Here is a 16655-nt window from a genome sequence, read left to right as displayed (position 1 = left end):
GAAATAAAACCAAATCTAAGTCTTTGCCTCAAAATATAAAATACAAATGTAATAATACTAACATTTTTTGAGTACAATAATTTTTCTATGCCAAGCACTATACTATGATTTTATAAGCATCTAGAATTCTACGCTAAGCGATTATATGTATTAGCTCATTTAATTTTCTCAGCACTGGGTATTTTGTAGCTGAAAACACTGATCTTAGGTTAAGTAACCTGCCCACAGTCACACATAAGATAGTATTCACACCAAGCCAGCATTCACACCCAGGCTGTTAACATCAAAGCCTGAGCCCTTGTTAGTTTTTACCAAATTCAAAAACATTATTATTGGGGGAAATGGGGAGATGTTGGTTAAAGGGTATAATAAAAAGAATAAAAACATTATTACTCATATCAGTCAATACACTTAGGTAGAAAAATGTTGTTCATATAAATGACTGCAAGTGACAAAAATATAAAAAGAAAATATAGAAATTGTCCTTCCCTATAGTTACCAAAAGTAAAACACATATCAAATAAAAGTCACTGCATTCTAGTCCACAGAAGGAAATGATTCAGGAAAAAAGTCACTTCAGCTAGTATTGAGTTAACAAATCTTTTAAGAAATCAATAAAATGTGACTTCCCAATGTTAGTCAACATACACAGAGCTCTTAATTATTGTATTTTCCAAAAACTAAGATACTTATACATATCTTATGAGACATGAAGAGTATATGAAATAATGGTAGCTTTCTAAAGGCCAAGCAACTACTCTGTACATTACAAAAACATACAGGTATTACAGAAAAGGTAAACTTCAAAAGGATGTCTTAAAGAAGATGGAAGAAAGACTGACTCATCATATGTTGTCAAAGCAAACTAGGAACACAAAGGCATAAGGAAGGGGAAATAAATTCTACATATGAGTAATGATTTTCAAAATAAAAAGGCAAGATGGAGAAATAAAGTATACGGTAAATGCTGTTTCTCATTCATTTGCTTTTCCTGTACTTTGTCTCCAAGAGAAGTGGTACCTCCTCGCTTACTAAATCAAATGATTTTTAAAGCCCTGTAAAAAACAACACAACTCAATAATCTAACACCAATACCAGTGGGTTTAGCTCAGGCAGCTAGCAACACCTGGCTCACAAAGGGAAACCACTGCTTTGTCACAGCACCTTTGGCATACCTTGGACAGTGCTAGTTTTAGCAATCATGTATTTCAACATCTATTGAAGGCATACTACATTCTATATCTATATCTCTCTCTTCCATAGAGATAGAGACAGAGAATGCAAAATAAAGCAAATAAATAAGATAAAATTCCTAACCTAAGAAAGCTTCTAAGTTATGGGAGAGACAGAGGTATACAAATAAACATTTTGCTATGCTATGCTAAGTGCTTGAGTATCCCATGAAGCAATTACTATAAGCTGAGAACAAAAGAATGACTCAGGCAACCTACACAGTTCAGCAGCTTCCAGGATGATCCAAGCTCAAAGGACACTTAAAAAACTGGGCCACACACAGTGGAGCTACTATAGGGAATCTCATTCCCTAGTGGAATGCTTAGCCCCTAGGACAAGGAGGCAACCAAATTGAGGAGCCCCTAAAATATACAAAAATCCAAAGGATCGCCCAGAGTGAGAACAGCCCAATCTATACATGGGTATCCCAAGGGATGGTCCCTGGAAATTAGCATCACAACAGCATAAGTAATAGATGGTTTCATGAGTGCTTCAACACCCATGAGAGAGTTGAATGAGGTAGCTTTTCATCTCTGGCACCCAAAGGCCTCAAGTTCTTTGATTCAATAAAACATAAAATGTTCATGAGTTTCAGAGTTTAACATGTAAAACAAAACTTTGGGAATTTAACAAAGTAATAAAATCCACTTAAAAATACAAGTTTAGTTATATTACTTTATATATTCAGGAGCTCATGAAGAATAAACCATCTCAATTACCAAATTTCATCCTTATATACTCATATGGGTCTTCTTGCCACAGCTCTTCATCCTCATCTTTGTAACACATCACAGAAAAAATCACATCTTCAGAGATATTCTAAGACAAGGAAAAAAACAAAGTAACAAATAGATATAAGCTATTCAAATCTGGGGACTATCAATAAAGTATGTACTGACAGTCTTTGTGCTGTTAGTTCTCCAAACTGTAATATTAATCTTTCTTGTAAGCCTACGTTCACTAAGGTAAAAGCAGGAAAGAGAGACTCTGAAGGGAGGACTGAGGTTGAAGAGTTCAACATAAAATTGTTTTTAAACAAATAATTAAAGGAGAAAGAGACAAACGTAAACATTATCCTTTGAAGTAACAGAAGTAGTAAATCTTGATAGATTATTTCCCCCCACGGGGTTAAAAGGTACCAAAGTATATGACTGTGAGTGAAAAAATAGGGGACAGAAATCAGGTATTGGCAGTTTTTCCATTTTCATTTGTGTGTGAATTTTTAATATAAAAGCGGGGATGTAAAGCATTAATGCAAGTCAAAATGTTTCAGTGAACAATTTTCAGCAGTTCAACTTTATAACAATTATAAATAAACCTGTTAAGTTTTTCGGGACAATGCCAGCATTTGGATTTTTTTAAAACAAGTAAAATTCTTATTGATGGCAACTAAACGGCGTTTGTAGCATTTTTATCATACTGTAGATTCCATCCATTCACTGTACTTTTCTAACTGAGTTGTCCTACATGCAAGTAAACATTTTTAATGTTGTTTGTCTTCTGTGCTGTTCCTGCAAGTTTGCTATTAAAATACATTAAACTAAAAAAAGAAAAATGGCATGTCAAGGTTATATTTACTAGTATACCTATTCCTTATTTTTGAAGTTTTTAACATTTCCATTTTGGTCCTAAATGTCAATATATCAACAATATGAAAATTTTATTTTCTTCTTCCACTTTCAAAAAACTAATTTCCTATACTACAAATGTTGATTTCAGGGGGAAAAAACCCACATCTACTACCTTGTCTGAACACTGCTACTAATGCTCTATTAAGCCCTTCTGTGCTCTAACAATTACTTATGTAAAAACAGGATCATCTCTTATCACTTATTCCAAATTAAATAATTCAAAAAGAAATTCAGCCTAAGGATCAGTGTTTTCTTTTTTTGTTTGTTTGGTTTTTTTTTGTTTTGAGTTGGAGTCTCACTCTGTCGCCCAGACTGGAGTGCAATTACCCAGTTATTTGTATGCAGCCTCGACCTGCTGGGCTCCAGCAATCCTTCCGCCTCAGCCTTCCGAGTAGCCGGAATTACAGGCACGCACTACCACGCCCGGCTAATTTTTTGATTTATTGTAGAGATGAGGTCTCGCCTGCCCAAGCAGGTCTCGAACCCGCGGGCTCAGGCAATCCACTCACCTCAGCCTCCCAAAGGCGCGGGATTACAGGCTGAGCCACCGAGCCCAGCTGATCAGTGTTTTCTTATTCCTATTTTAGAGTCATGTAAAAATAAGGTCAAAGGTATCAAATAGAGAAGAAATGCTATCACAATTCACCCTTAATTCACAAGAACATATTAAATCAAATGAAATCAGTATCTACTAATTGCAAAGAAATTGCCACTATTTAATCAAAATAATTAGGCAAATAATAAGATGTCTATATAAAACATAAGGAAAAGATACTATATTGGTAAGATGTATAATAATATAACACTAAACAAATTCTATCCTGGACACCAAAGGCAAAGTGAAAGAATTTATTTTTCTTTTCAGATACCATTTAACAAAAGTAACAATTCATATTTTGGTAGAAGATAGGTATTTACTTTCTAATGCCTTTGAATTACCCAAAGTTATTTGTATGCAAATAAGAATTTATTAATGGCCCACAATTTTCCATTCTCATTTGTTCTTTAACTAACAATGCTGAATTCTACCCTAGGTAAACAACTAATTTAAAAACAGAAAACTTGGCCAGGCTCAGTGGCTCAGCCTGTAATCCCAGTACTTTGGGAGGCCAAGGCAAGTGGATTGCCTGAGTCCGCAGGTTCAAGACCAGCCTGGGCAACTTGGTGAGACCTCAACTCTACAATAAATCAAAAAATTAGCAGGGCGTGGTAGCACACACCTATAGTTTCGGCTACTTGGAAGGATCACCACAGCCCAGCAGGTCGACGCTGGGATGGCCATGAGTGTGCTACTGCACTCCAGCCTGGGTGACAGAATGAGACTCCAACTCAAAAAAGCCCCAGAAAACTTTAACTTCTACAGAACTTAATAATCCAAAAAGAGAAATAAAAAACCTTTTTGTTCATATCTACAAAAGAAAATGGTCACATATAAGGTTTTATTTCCTGCAATATAACATTACCTTAGTAGAGCCCTGGTAGTTTTCAAAATGCTTTCACACAAAATACCTCACTTGATCCTAGAACTTTCAGATAGAAACGGAAGAAAACGATCGTCTGCCTTAACAGGTTCAATGAGATTTCAAGCAAGATCGACCGAATCCAAGTCTTCCAACACTTGAAACTTGAAGGCCTCATTCTTCTCAAATGCTTAAATTGCCAAGCCCTTTATATCAGATATATGACTGCAGCCATTAGACACTATTAATGGAAATTAAGTGATAGTAAATAAATAATATAGAACTAGTAACACCTTGTCTGGAAAACCTAATCTAACCAGAGAATAATTTTGGAGAGCTGCTCTGACACTAACCTGTATGTGTGGCTTCATCTGCTTCCAGGTTACAGAATGAACAACCCCTTGGTTGAGATAGTTGAATGCTTGCTGGAGAACACGGGGGGCTACATATTCTTTCTGTCTATATTGATCTAAAATTTTTAGTAGTACCTATAGGAAAACAGAGAAAATATAGGAGAACATAAACAATTTTAAGGTTAAAGGTAGGTGCGAATATTTTCAGCATGACATAAAATTCAGAATCCATAGAGATAAAAATCAATACTTTATGATTTGGAGGGAAATCAGTAATTTGTGAAAAAGCTTATGGGGCAGTTTTAATTATTAGATAGGTCCATGTTATAGTGAACTAAAGGGTACTTCACTATAACTTCCAGGCATTTGCCCTACTTATAATCTGTGGAACTACTCAGAATAAGTCTAAGTTCTACTCTACTGCTAGCTACTAAAAATAAATTAAAACTCCTGTTTAAAAAAAATAACAAATTTGACAAAATAAACATAAAGAAACATTAAAAACTTCCATACAGCAAGAGAGTGCACAAAGAGATTTTATTATCTGGTAAAGACTCTTTCAAAATGAAAGCGAAAAAAAGTGTTCAAAGGATAGTATTGGCCCTACTGAGTAGCCCTCTGAAAAAAATTAAATGAGCTTCCTAACTAAACTTCATACTAAAATAAACTCCAGATGAGAAAATTTCAACTATAACCAAAAGAAGCACAGAATTCCCAGAAGAAAATATGAAAGAATTTTATTTTATTATCTCAGACCACAGAAGATCTTTATAAACATAACCCAAACTGAGAAGTTATTTTTTAAAAGACCGATTTTAAAAATCGTTTATAAGGAAGAAACCATGCCAAGCAGCTGTAACTAGCTCAAAGACATTTAGGCAGAGGTAACATTCCAACAAAGTCCTAGTCTTCCCATTGCTGCTCTTTGCTACCTCAAGTTTTTAAGTGAGTTGCTGAATACATATAAAGCATATATTCAAAATATGTACAACATGTATAAGTTCAGAATATGAATTCTGCTCAAGTTACTTCAAAGTCAAGTTTATAAAATTTGTCAGAAGTCCTGTCATCATCTATGAGCACGATTCTTTCTAATACGGTTGTGGCTCACACAAAGCGGAGACACAACAGCAGGGGAGAAAATAGTCCTTGATAAGAAAATGACTTGTAGGAAGAAGGGCACAGGCCCAGGTGAGGTGGCAACTGGCAGAGGCAGGCTGAAGGAGTGGGGGCAGCGTGTGGGAGATGGAGGCCGGCAGGGGCTCCGCTCCAGCTCAGTTGTCTTGTCTCACCAGGCAAAGGATGATTTCTTATCACACACACAGTCTCCGACCCAGGACCCACCCGAGAGATACACGGAGTACAACAGTGGTCCTCAACATTTTTGGCATCAGAGACCAGTTTCACAGAAGACAATTTTTCCACTGATTTGGGGGGGAAAGGGGTTAGACTCTCATAAGGAGCAGCAACCTAGATCCTTTGCATGCGTAGTTCATAATAGGGTCTGCACTCCTATGAGAACCTAATGCTGCCACTGATCTGACAGAAGACAGGGTTCTACTGCCTGCTACTCACCTTCTGCTGTGTGGCGTTCCTAACAGCCCAGGACCGATACCAGTCCCCAGCCTGGGGTTGGGGATCCCTGGAGTATAAAGTAACCATGCAGTTCATCTCAAAAAAGGACGTGGAGACTCGGAGGATGTCAAAGAGATGATGGTCTAGAAGCAGTACAGTGATTTTTGCAAGTTGCCCTATACCCACGCAATTTCTTTTGCCACCTCGAGGAGTTCCTCGCTTTTTTCTGTGCCCAAGTGTTTGGTCAGGTGAACATAGAGCAGCAAAGAGGGACAGGACTTGCTTCACTTCACTGTGCACATACCTGTACTCAACAACAACCTATAGCTCAAGGAGTTCTTCGGGGGTGGGGAGGTAACAAGGCCTTCTGATGTGACCAGGACCTGCACATCCTGCTACCCCCGGCTTCTCACCTTCTGCTGTGTGGCCCTGTTACTAACAGCCCAGGACCAGTACCTCCACAAGCCAAAGCTGCCCCAGTCTTTCCCAGCAAAAAGGAGGGGCCTCAAGGAACTGGAGGTGCCAGCGGACTCCCCCCCACCATCCAGCCTGCCAAGGAAGCCCTAGATCTCCTCTTTAACTGTGGGAGCACAGAGATGTCCACTTCTTCTGCCCAAGGTCCACTCACAGGGGCTGAGCTTGCCCTATTCGACTCCTTCTCCAAGGAAGAAGGTGTAGCCCCCAGTCTCCACCACCACCACCACTACCACATGAGTGAGCTGGCAGTAATGGATGTAGAATCAGAAAGGCTAGATCAGGAACTCTGGGAGTTAGGGAGAGGAAGAGAACAAGGAGGAGGGCCCACCCCTACCTATATGAGCCAGGCCTCAGAGCTCATCACCCAGGCCCTGCAGGACAAGAAGGTGGACGCTTACCCTGCTGCACTCCAGGGCTATCAAGATGGCTCACATGTGCTACTTCAAGGAGTACCCAGTGCCCGTCACTTGCATGCCAGGAAGGTGTGAAGAGGAAGGTGGCTGAGTATTTGAAGCAGGCAGAGGAAATCCTGAGCCTGCACCTGTCCCAGCTCCAACCCTGAGAGGGAGTGACCCTTCCCTGAGACTCTAGTTCTAGCACTGCCAGGTGCCTGCTTCTTCTCTCCCCACGGCCTGACCCTACCTCCTGGTCTTATAACCCCAGGGACCATTTCTATATGCAACTAGATCAAGAATGAGAAAAATAAGAAAGTCTCAGTTTCCTGACTACACCTACCACCTTGGAATCAGGGTCTCACACTTTTGATCCTACCTGTCTCTATCTTTATGTGTGAGCAGCACCTCTGGTCACTAAACTATCAGTCTTCCCATCTTTTTTTTTTTTTCCTTTTTTTTGTAGAGATGGGATCTCTCTACATTGCCCAGGTTGGTGTCAAACTCCTGGTCTCAAGCAGTCCTCCCTCCTGGACCTCCCAAAGTGCTGGGATTACAGGTGTGAGTCACTGCACCTAGCCAGTTTACATATCTAGAACCAGGATCTGCAAACTATAGCCTGCAGCCAAATCTGGCCCATCACCTTTTTTTGTAAGACCTGTGAGCTAGAATGGTTTTTACATTTTTTAATGGCTGAAAAAATTCAAAAGAATACTAATTCTGTGACAGTAGAAAATTATATGAAATTTAAATGTCTATAAATAAAATGATATTGAAACATACACACAAAAAGAAAAAACACACACACAAAAAAAGAAAATTATTTGTAAATACCAGGAATATATTAAATAGCCATGGTATAGGTTTTATGACATGGATGTAATGGCATGAGATTTTTAAGTATATGTACATACATGTATACATACACACATATGTGTTTATATGACACTGGAAAATTCTACTAAACACACTTCAAGTGGACATCAACTTTAAGATGCTTAATGGAGTGTAACAGCAAGGGAATAGGAAGAAGAAAGCTGGCTAGCTTCTTGATTATCCTGGTTTCAGTAACTAATTTTCTCTATAGATTGTCTCATGGGCCAAGAAAATAATTTGTGAGAAAATTATAGCTATCACTTTTCTGAACTGTCACATGGCACTTTTTTAGAAATCATCTACTAGACAAAATGATAATCCATAAATGGCAGTATTCCATCTTAAGACAACAGGCTCCCCACAATTGACAGTGGAGAACAAACTTGAAAAAGAAACATTGCCAAATATGTTAAGACTAACTACTTACACTAAATTCTGTTCATGAGCTTGCTTCTAACAGAACCACTCATCCCACAGACATGGCCCTACATTCTTTTCATCTGAGAGATCGAATCCTCCTAACGACCTAAAAAGGGAGGATCTGAAATTGCTGAAGAAAAACCATGCAGATAAGGAGCCCTAGCCAAACACACTGCTGCCGCTTTTAACACCACCATGCTTTCGCCCTTCTCACTGAAGAAACTCACAAATCAAGCTAGTGGCCCCGCAGAATCACATGTCCCTAGACAATCTGACTGTTATCCAAGGCAGCATTTGTGCACTGATTAGGACTGAATGTTATATGTATATCTCAGGCTATTCTAATAAAATTTGGGCTATTACAAGCATCCTTCAACTGTAAAAATCCTGACGCAAGACCCTTCAAGGTAAAGTTGGGTTAACTTTCTATCACATAAGAAACTTAATATATAGTATAACTACTATTCTGTTTATAGTCTCTTTCTGTTGCTATGGGTTCTACTGCTGCTGTACATTCTACCTGGTGATATAAGACCAGCTTTCCCAAAAGTTCCCAGGTCTTCACACCATGATGCTACAACAAGTTAAGGAGTATTTCCAGCTCCATGTGGACTAGTTCCATTCTAATGCCCCTTACAAGGCCCCTTTCAGCAGGAACCAGCCAGATGGAATGTATCAACCATCTTCCTTAGAAATTGAATGGAACTTGACAATGGGGAGCTGTAACCGAGAATTTCTACTTCAGCTTTTGAGAAATGGTTTTAAGCCTTCTGCTCTCCTAGTCTACAATTTGAAGATTTTTTTTTTAATTCTGATCTAATTGTATATGTGCTTGAGAAATTCCAAAAGCTGACTTTGGAATACGGTAACAGAGTATGGAGAATTCACCATTGTTTAGAGGTCACCTGAAGGTGATTAGTCTACAGCCTGGTCACAATCCTGCCAGTATCAGCCAGCTCTCCAGGTGGGCAATTCAAGATAACCATCAAAGCAAGTTCTGCTCCCTGTGCCACTCCCAGATATTCCTCATTCCATTCTTTCCCTTTAAAATTCCATCCTCAGCCAAAAATTATGAAATGGTTTCTTTGAGACATGAGCCTGGCCATTTCCCCATCTGCCGGCTTTTGGAATAAAGTTACCTCCCTTCCACTAAATCTCATGCTTGTTTATTTCGGCCTACAAGCAATGAGTAACAAAACTTGCAATCAGCAACAAATCTAATACTGGTGACTTCTATACCAGGATCAACAAACTTAAAGGGCCTGAATCCAGAGTCTAGGAGTCTGAAAAGTTCTAGACGTAGCTGCCCTAGGACATTTGGTTCTAAAACGAATTGCACTGTATTAGATTCTCAGACCTGTCATTTCATCCTCTATAAATAAATAATAAATTAGCACATTTGTAACCTACTTTTAAACAGATAGAAATGACTTTACTTTCCATAGCAATCATTCTATTTTAAAAGTATAAGAATATTACCTGCTGAATTCCCACTGCATAGGTTTTCAAAAAGAATTCAGAGAATTCAAAGTATTCTTTTGTGACATTTCCTGGGCTTCCATATCTTAAAGTACAAAGAGAGAATGTTTAAATACCATAAATTTTGAAGACAAAGCATGCTTACAAGTTTAAATACAGTTCCTTGTTGAATGATGTATTTCTACTGGGGCAGAAAACTAACTTTCCCCTTTGTTCACAAGCCACAAAATGAAATCATGAAAAGCAGTACTTGGACTCTAGGCAGTACTTGAATTTCAGACAGAAGTTTTAAACTACTAAGCCAAGAGTGCCTAGAGGGCAAATATTAGAAATAAAAATATTATAACAGATATGTCATCGATTTTCTTCAATAAATGCTTTTAAAATTAAATTTGACTTTCTTACGGTCCTGAGTGGCCCTGCACCTTCTTGCATAATTCCTGGATAACTCCAATGGGCTAACCAATGTTATTTCTCTATGTTTTTCACAAAAGAATAGAAAAGACCCAAAGAAGTTGGCCTACTTCATTATGAGCTCAAAGCCAAAGATCACGATTAAGCCTACTTTAAACAGAGAGTGAGTCCTTGTCCTCAGTAACTTTAAAGACAAATAATCACACAGAGCATCATGGGAACTAACCGATTTTATTATATTTAATATTGAGATGTTGACTGTAAGGTCACCAATGATAAACAGAATTACCGTTCGAAGAGACGAGCTACAATATGCAGAGCCCACTTCTTACATTTCCACCATACCAGTTCTGGTCTGTCATCCTCATCAATTTGCAGAGTCTCCTAATAGGACAGGATCACACAGATTAAATCAATGCATAATAAAAGGATTTATGTGAATAACAGAGGCAGACTGAATCTTGGTATAAATTAAATCATAATAAATGTGACATTAGATTGCTATATGAATACAAATTCTTACCCTATAGATTGCTAGGTAGGAATTAAATAAGAAAAGCAAATTTTAACTAACCAATGCTATTGTTCACATTTATCTTCTATCTTTAAAAGGCCCAAATAAGTAGAAAACAAAATACAAACACTATGATCTCTTGAGGAAACTCTGAGATGACAAAAAAGTTCTAGATTTTTATCTGGGTGATGGTAACACAAATACATGTTTGTCAAAACTCAGTGAACTATTCACTAAATTCTGTGCATTTATGTATATAAATTAAGCCTCAAGATATGGAAAACATAAATAATACTGCACATTTTAAGACAAGTTAAAATTTTTAAATACATAAGAATTAATTTGATAACTGAAAAACAGTATCATTATTGCCAATAAAAAAAAGACATGATCTTTTTTTACCTATAAACAGACAAACAGAATTAGGTGTATACTCATTACAAGCATTCTCAATCACTGCTTATTAAAATACAAACTAGGGCACTCTTTCTGGAGAGTTCTTTAAAAGATCAGTCAAAAACCTTAAACACTTCTTATAAATTATCCAAAGAAAATAAACATGTACGCACATAAAAATTTTACCACACTCTTATAGTTGAAACACTAAAATATTTTAAAAAGCTAAACAGCAAGCAAATAAAGCATTCAACAAAAATGAGAGTGTAAAAACAATCATAAAAAAATAAAAATCTTTGTAGCAAATGTTAAAGAAAAATGAATTTCAAAATAGTACCAACATATACTATTTTTATAAATATGACTATATAGATATAGAGGAAAAAGAACACTAGAAGAATAAATATCAAGTTTTTAGTGGGTTTTCCCATTTTTAGTAGGATTAAATATAGTTATTATTTCATTATTTTTGCTTGCCTGAGCTTTCTAAAAATGAATTACATTATTAATTTATTTTATTACAGTAGCAGTTTTTTCCAAATAGCAGGTTGGGATAATAAATCAGTCTATCACAATCTTCCAAATTCAAGTTTCCACAATTTTTCTTAGGAACAAAAGCTCTTTCTTACAGGAGGAACGGTCCTATCAATAATAGTTCGGAAGATTTCCATCCATGTTGTCATAATTTGGTTATTCACCAGTTGAAGAGGCAATGCATACTAGAAAACAGAAAGATAACATTAACAGTAATTCCCCCTCCAAAAAAATCCCAATTTTATCTAAACTAGAAGGTTAAATAGCTAAAGTTTAAACATTAAATAGCAATTCCATATGGTTCAACCTAAAATGAAACTAAAATAGATCCATAAGTATATTCATAAAAATTAAATTTTTTAAATTTAGAAAACTACATGCATAAGTTGTTTCCCTGTGCTACTTTTTTAAATGAAAAAAAAAAAATACCATTAAGGTCTCATTTATTCTGCATAAGATTCTAGTCAAGTCATTTTTACCCTTTTGAGTGTCAAATTTTCAATTTTAACCACCTCGACAAAAATCTTTACCTCATTAAACATTCATGAAACATTTTCTCAATTACTTTCCTCTACTCAGTGGCATAATAACCACAGTCCACTTTGTATTACATAGGTAGGCATCTTCCCTGCTATACTAAGCTGCAGAAAAGGAAGGATATTCATTCATTCCAAAACATGCTACATGCTAAAGACAAAATGATAAGTAAAAGACACTGTCTTTGCCCTCATAAAGTTTACATTATAGTGGGGAAAAAATATACAGTCATATGCCACATAACAATGTTTCAGTCAATGATGGCCCTCATATACAACAACGGTCCCATAGGTTGAAAAATTCCTATCACCTAGTGACATCTCAGCCATCATAAAGTCGTAGTGTAATGCAGGATTTGTGATGGTGGTGATGCTGATATAAACAAACCTAGTGCACTGCCAGTCATGTAAAAGGACAGCACATACAATTATGTACAGTACATTAAGACTTGATAATAAGCAACAATGATACTGGCTTATATATTTTCTATACTTTTTATCATTATTTTAAAGTCTACTCCTACTTATTAAAAAGAAAAAAGTAACTGCAAAAGCAGCCTGAGGGAGGTCCTTCAGGAGTATTGCAGAAGAAGGCACTGTCACCATAGGGATGACAGCCCCATGCATGTCACTGCCCCGAAGACCTTCCGGCAGGACAAAACATGTAGGTGGAAGACAATGTGACCCTGTGAGAGTCTAGGCTAATGTGGGTATTTATGTTTCACTTTCAACAAAAAAGTTTAAAAAGTCAGAGAAAAAGGAAATTTTTTTTTAAATGTTTTAAGCTTAAGAAAAAAAAATTTAGGACCACTGTACAATGTCTTTGTGTTTTAAGTAAGTGTTATTACAAAAGGTTCCAAAAGTTTTAAAAGTTTTTAAAATTAGTAAAGTAAAAAAAGCTACAGTAAGCTAAGGTTAATTTATTATTGAAGATACATTTATTTATAAATTTAGTATAGCCTAAGCATACAGCATTTATAAAGTTGACAGTCATGTACAACAATGTCCTAGGCCTTCACATTCACTCACCATTACTCACTGACTCACTCAGAGCAATTTCCAGCCCAGCAATTTCCATTCATGGTAAGTGCCCTATATGGGCATACTATTTTTTATCTTTTCTACTGTATTTCTGTTGTACCTTTTCTATGTTTAAATACACAATCACTTACCATCATGTCACAATTGCCTACTGTATTTAGTATAGTAAGATGCCATATAGGTGTGTAGCCTAGAAGCAACAGGCTATCCCATACAGCCTAGGTGTATAGTAGGTTCCACCATCCAGGTTTGTGTAAACACACTCTATGATGTTCACACAAGGATATCACCTAATGACACATTTCTCAGCACATATTTCCAACGTTAAGCAATGCGTGACTGTAAGTACAAAGGTAGGAAGGATAAGAGATGAAGGTGGGGAGATGAAGGGTTTTAGATGCTATTGCAAAGTTCACACTTTTTTCTAACTGCATTGGGAGCCATCTAGACTTGAGAAAGGGAACAGAGGAGAAGCAAGCTGCAGGTCAGGCTAAGGTTATATATGGAATACCCAAGTGCCTTGTACAAATAAATGCTACTTAGACAAAATCAATTCTATATTTTTAAAAACAAATTCTTCTGCTTCTCATATTGTTAATTGCTTTTTACTTGCATTAGTATTGCAATTGTGGCTCCTAAAGCCTTCTAAATTTTTACTTCCCAGAGGAACATATTACTATTATTAGTATAATGGATTACCAAAATGGTTTAAAATGTTGAGGATTTTCATTGGTATTTTAGGTTTTTCCCATAAATAAGTTAAGTGAAAAAAATTTAGATTTTGTCCTCTTAGCAAACCAAGTAAAGGTAGGTAGAGGCTTTAGAAAAATTATTTCATCAGCCTTTTTCTTACTTCCCAATTTCTAGCTATTAGCTATGTTTGTTCAATAGGAAGGGGAAGTCTGACCTCTGAATAAATGGGCTATTACTAGATCTAATGGCAAAATATCTCACTGAATGAAAACAGTTTGCCTCAGAGTGAAGTGATTCTCCTGAGGAAGGTTTCTAAGCACTGCTTTAACCATTCATCTTCCTTCCCTGCTATCAAAAAAAATGTGGGAATATATTTTCCTAGTTTTCTAGATTCTTCTCTCTTCTCAGATTTGCCTCCTTCTCCCTTCTTTCTCCTCACAGAAAGGCTAACCTAAAAAAAATCTGCCTCCGATTGTCTCTATTAAAAGATGAGGCTTCAATAAAAATATAAAACTTTATTGAAGTGAAATATTCTGAAATAGTACAAAAGTGCCTAAGTCAGATGAAAAGCCAAGAAAAGACCCAAACTATTGTGGCTCAATAGCTCAGCAGAACTATCATCTTGTCAGGACAAATTTAACTAGACAGCATATAATAGAGCTTTAATTCATTCAACCTCAGTTAAGACTAACAACAATTATTCTTTTTTGTTTGTTTGTTTTTGTTTTTCTGGTTTTGTTTTGTTTTGTTTTTTTGAGTGGGAGTCTCACTCTGTCACCCAGACTGGAGTGCAGTGGCTGCTCCCGGCCACCGCAGCCTCGACCTGCTGGGCTCCAGCGATCCTTCCGCCTCAGCCTTCCAAGTAGCTGGAACGACAGGCGCGCGCTACCACGCCCGGCTAATTTTTGATTTATTGTAGAGATGAGGTCTCACCACGTTGCCCAGGCGGGTCTCGAACCTGCAGGGTCAGGCAATCCACTTATCTCGGCCTCCCAAAGCACTGGGATTACAGGCTGAGCCACAAGCCCAGCAACAATTATTCTTCCTTCAACCAAATCTAAATAATTTACCCAAGTCTTCCAAGGATTTAATGTTAAATATTTTATACTTCAAACATATTCCATCTAATTACTTTTTAGATTCCCATATTAGTAACCATTAGAGCATTCAGATTTCTTTTTTGAAAGGTAACATTTTAAACTAAAGAAAATGAACCACTAAACCATCGTTAGCTTTAAGTTGGGTCAAGTGCAAAGAAACTACTATTAATATGATTTTCCAAAAAAAGAGAGACTCTCAGTCAGGTGCAATGGTGCACACCTGTAGTCCTAGATATTCGGAAGACTAAGGTGGGAGGATTGAATGATCCCAGGAGTTTGAGGCTGCAGTGTCGCTGCACTCCAACCTGGGTAACAGAGCAAGACCCTAACTCAAAAAAAATTTTTCTTTTTAAAAAGATAGACTCTTCCTCTTTTCCTTCCTCAACTCCTATAATCACAACTAATCTACAGACAGGAATACCATAGACAGACAAGTCAAGCAATCAGGTTTCAGGGCAAGTAACTACTCTGGTTCTCCCTTACACAGCAGATTTCAGAAACTGGAGTAAAAGCATACAGGTATTAAACCTCAGAGCTGTCACTGAGATAATCTTGAGCAATTAATTTCTGAGAAGCTGTTCTCCACAAGGGTTTTTTAAAGAAATATGAGAATATAAAACAAATTCTAAAAGTCACTGACACTTATTGAGTACTTTTCCATGTGTCAGGCAGAAATACAAGGACTATAATTTGTTTTCTGCAATAGAAACCTACCTGAACAAGTGCATAAAAGATTTTCAGAATCTGTTTCTGCAATAATACAGAATAATGGGAAGAATCAGGAAGGAGCTGCATGATTTGTTGCTGAATACGAGGAAGAAATATTTGCATTGCTGCTATAAGAGGTTCTCTGTCTTCAGCTTTCTTATATCTACATGAGCAAAGATAAAAGGAGGGGACACAACATCAATAAGAGTACCTGAACTCAAACCAGGCAAAGTGGGGACCAAAGGGAATGCTGAATTGCACCCCACATCTTTAAAATAAAATAAAAATTTAAAAATAAATAAATCTTTAAGAGAGAAAAGTAATTTCTCTCCTCCAAGAGCTATAAACAATGAATAAAATTTTTTTTTAATTTGTAAAACTAACAAAACAAAAACATTCAAAACATTGGCTCATAGCTTCTGTTTGAATTGCTAGAATAAAGCTGAAAAAGAAGTTTAAAGAATACATCCCTGTTTTAAGCAGAATATCTAAAATCTTTCTAGAAAAACCCAAACTAGTATAAAAGAATCCAAGACTATTTTACAGTTTTCTACAGGAATGCTTCTTACATTTAATGTAATTTTCAAACCACAATTCTTTCTATAAAATACAGTTGACATGCTAGTTTAAATAGAGATTCAAACTATATGACAAATAATGTGGGGAGGGGAATCTTTTATTCTTAGATTACCCTAAATTGAGCAGTTAAAATAGATTACAAATTTATGTGTTCTTAAATCACTTCAATTGCTATAAATTTAGAACATTTTCTAAAAATTACATAGAGTATGAACTAACAAGTTAAGAAGGAAAACTACAGGAC

The 16655-nt window shown here is 36.6% G+C and overlaps 1 protein-coding gene across 2 annotated transcripts in view; it reads right to left on the bottom strand.

Moving 5' to 3' along the window:
* Nucleotides 1-16655, bottom strand: part of IPO8 (importin 8) — a 69617-nt gene that overhangs the window by 37154 nt on the left and 15808 nt on the right. Inside the window, exons 5-10 of one of the 2 annotated variants that reach the window (XM_008065818.2) lie at nt 15839-15995; nt 11850-11939; nt 10600-10694; nt 9897-9981; nt 4678-4812; nt 1953-2052 (exon numbers count right to left, since the gene is read on the bottom strand). In XM_008065818.2, coding sequence (XP_008064009.1) covers nt 1953-2052; nt 4678-4812; nt 9897-9981; nt 10600-10694; nt 11850-11939; nt 15839-15995 — 662 coding nt within the window. Of the gene's footprint in view, nt 1-1952; nt 2053-4677; nt 4813-9896; nt 9982-10599; nt 10695-11849; nt 11940-12233; nt 12572-15838; nt 15996-16655 lie in introns of those variants that run through there. The other variant, XM_021716400.1, reaches the window with a different exon arrangement.

This window comes from Carlito syrichta, unplaced genomic scaffold (genome assembly GCF_000164805.1).
Source record: "Carlito syrichta isolate Samal-C Ts95f unplaced genomic scaffold, Tarsius_syrichta-2.0.1 Scaffold308806, whole genome shotgun sequence".
NCBI lineage: Eukaryota > Metazoa > Chordata > Mammalia > Primates > Tarsiidae > Carlito > Carlito syrichta.
The sequence above is the reverse complement of the archived record's forward strand: the minus strand, read 5'-3'. Positions and strand labels throughout refer to the sequence as shown.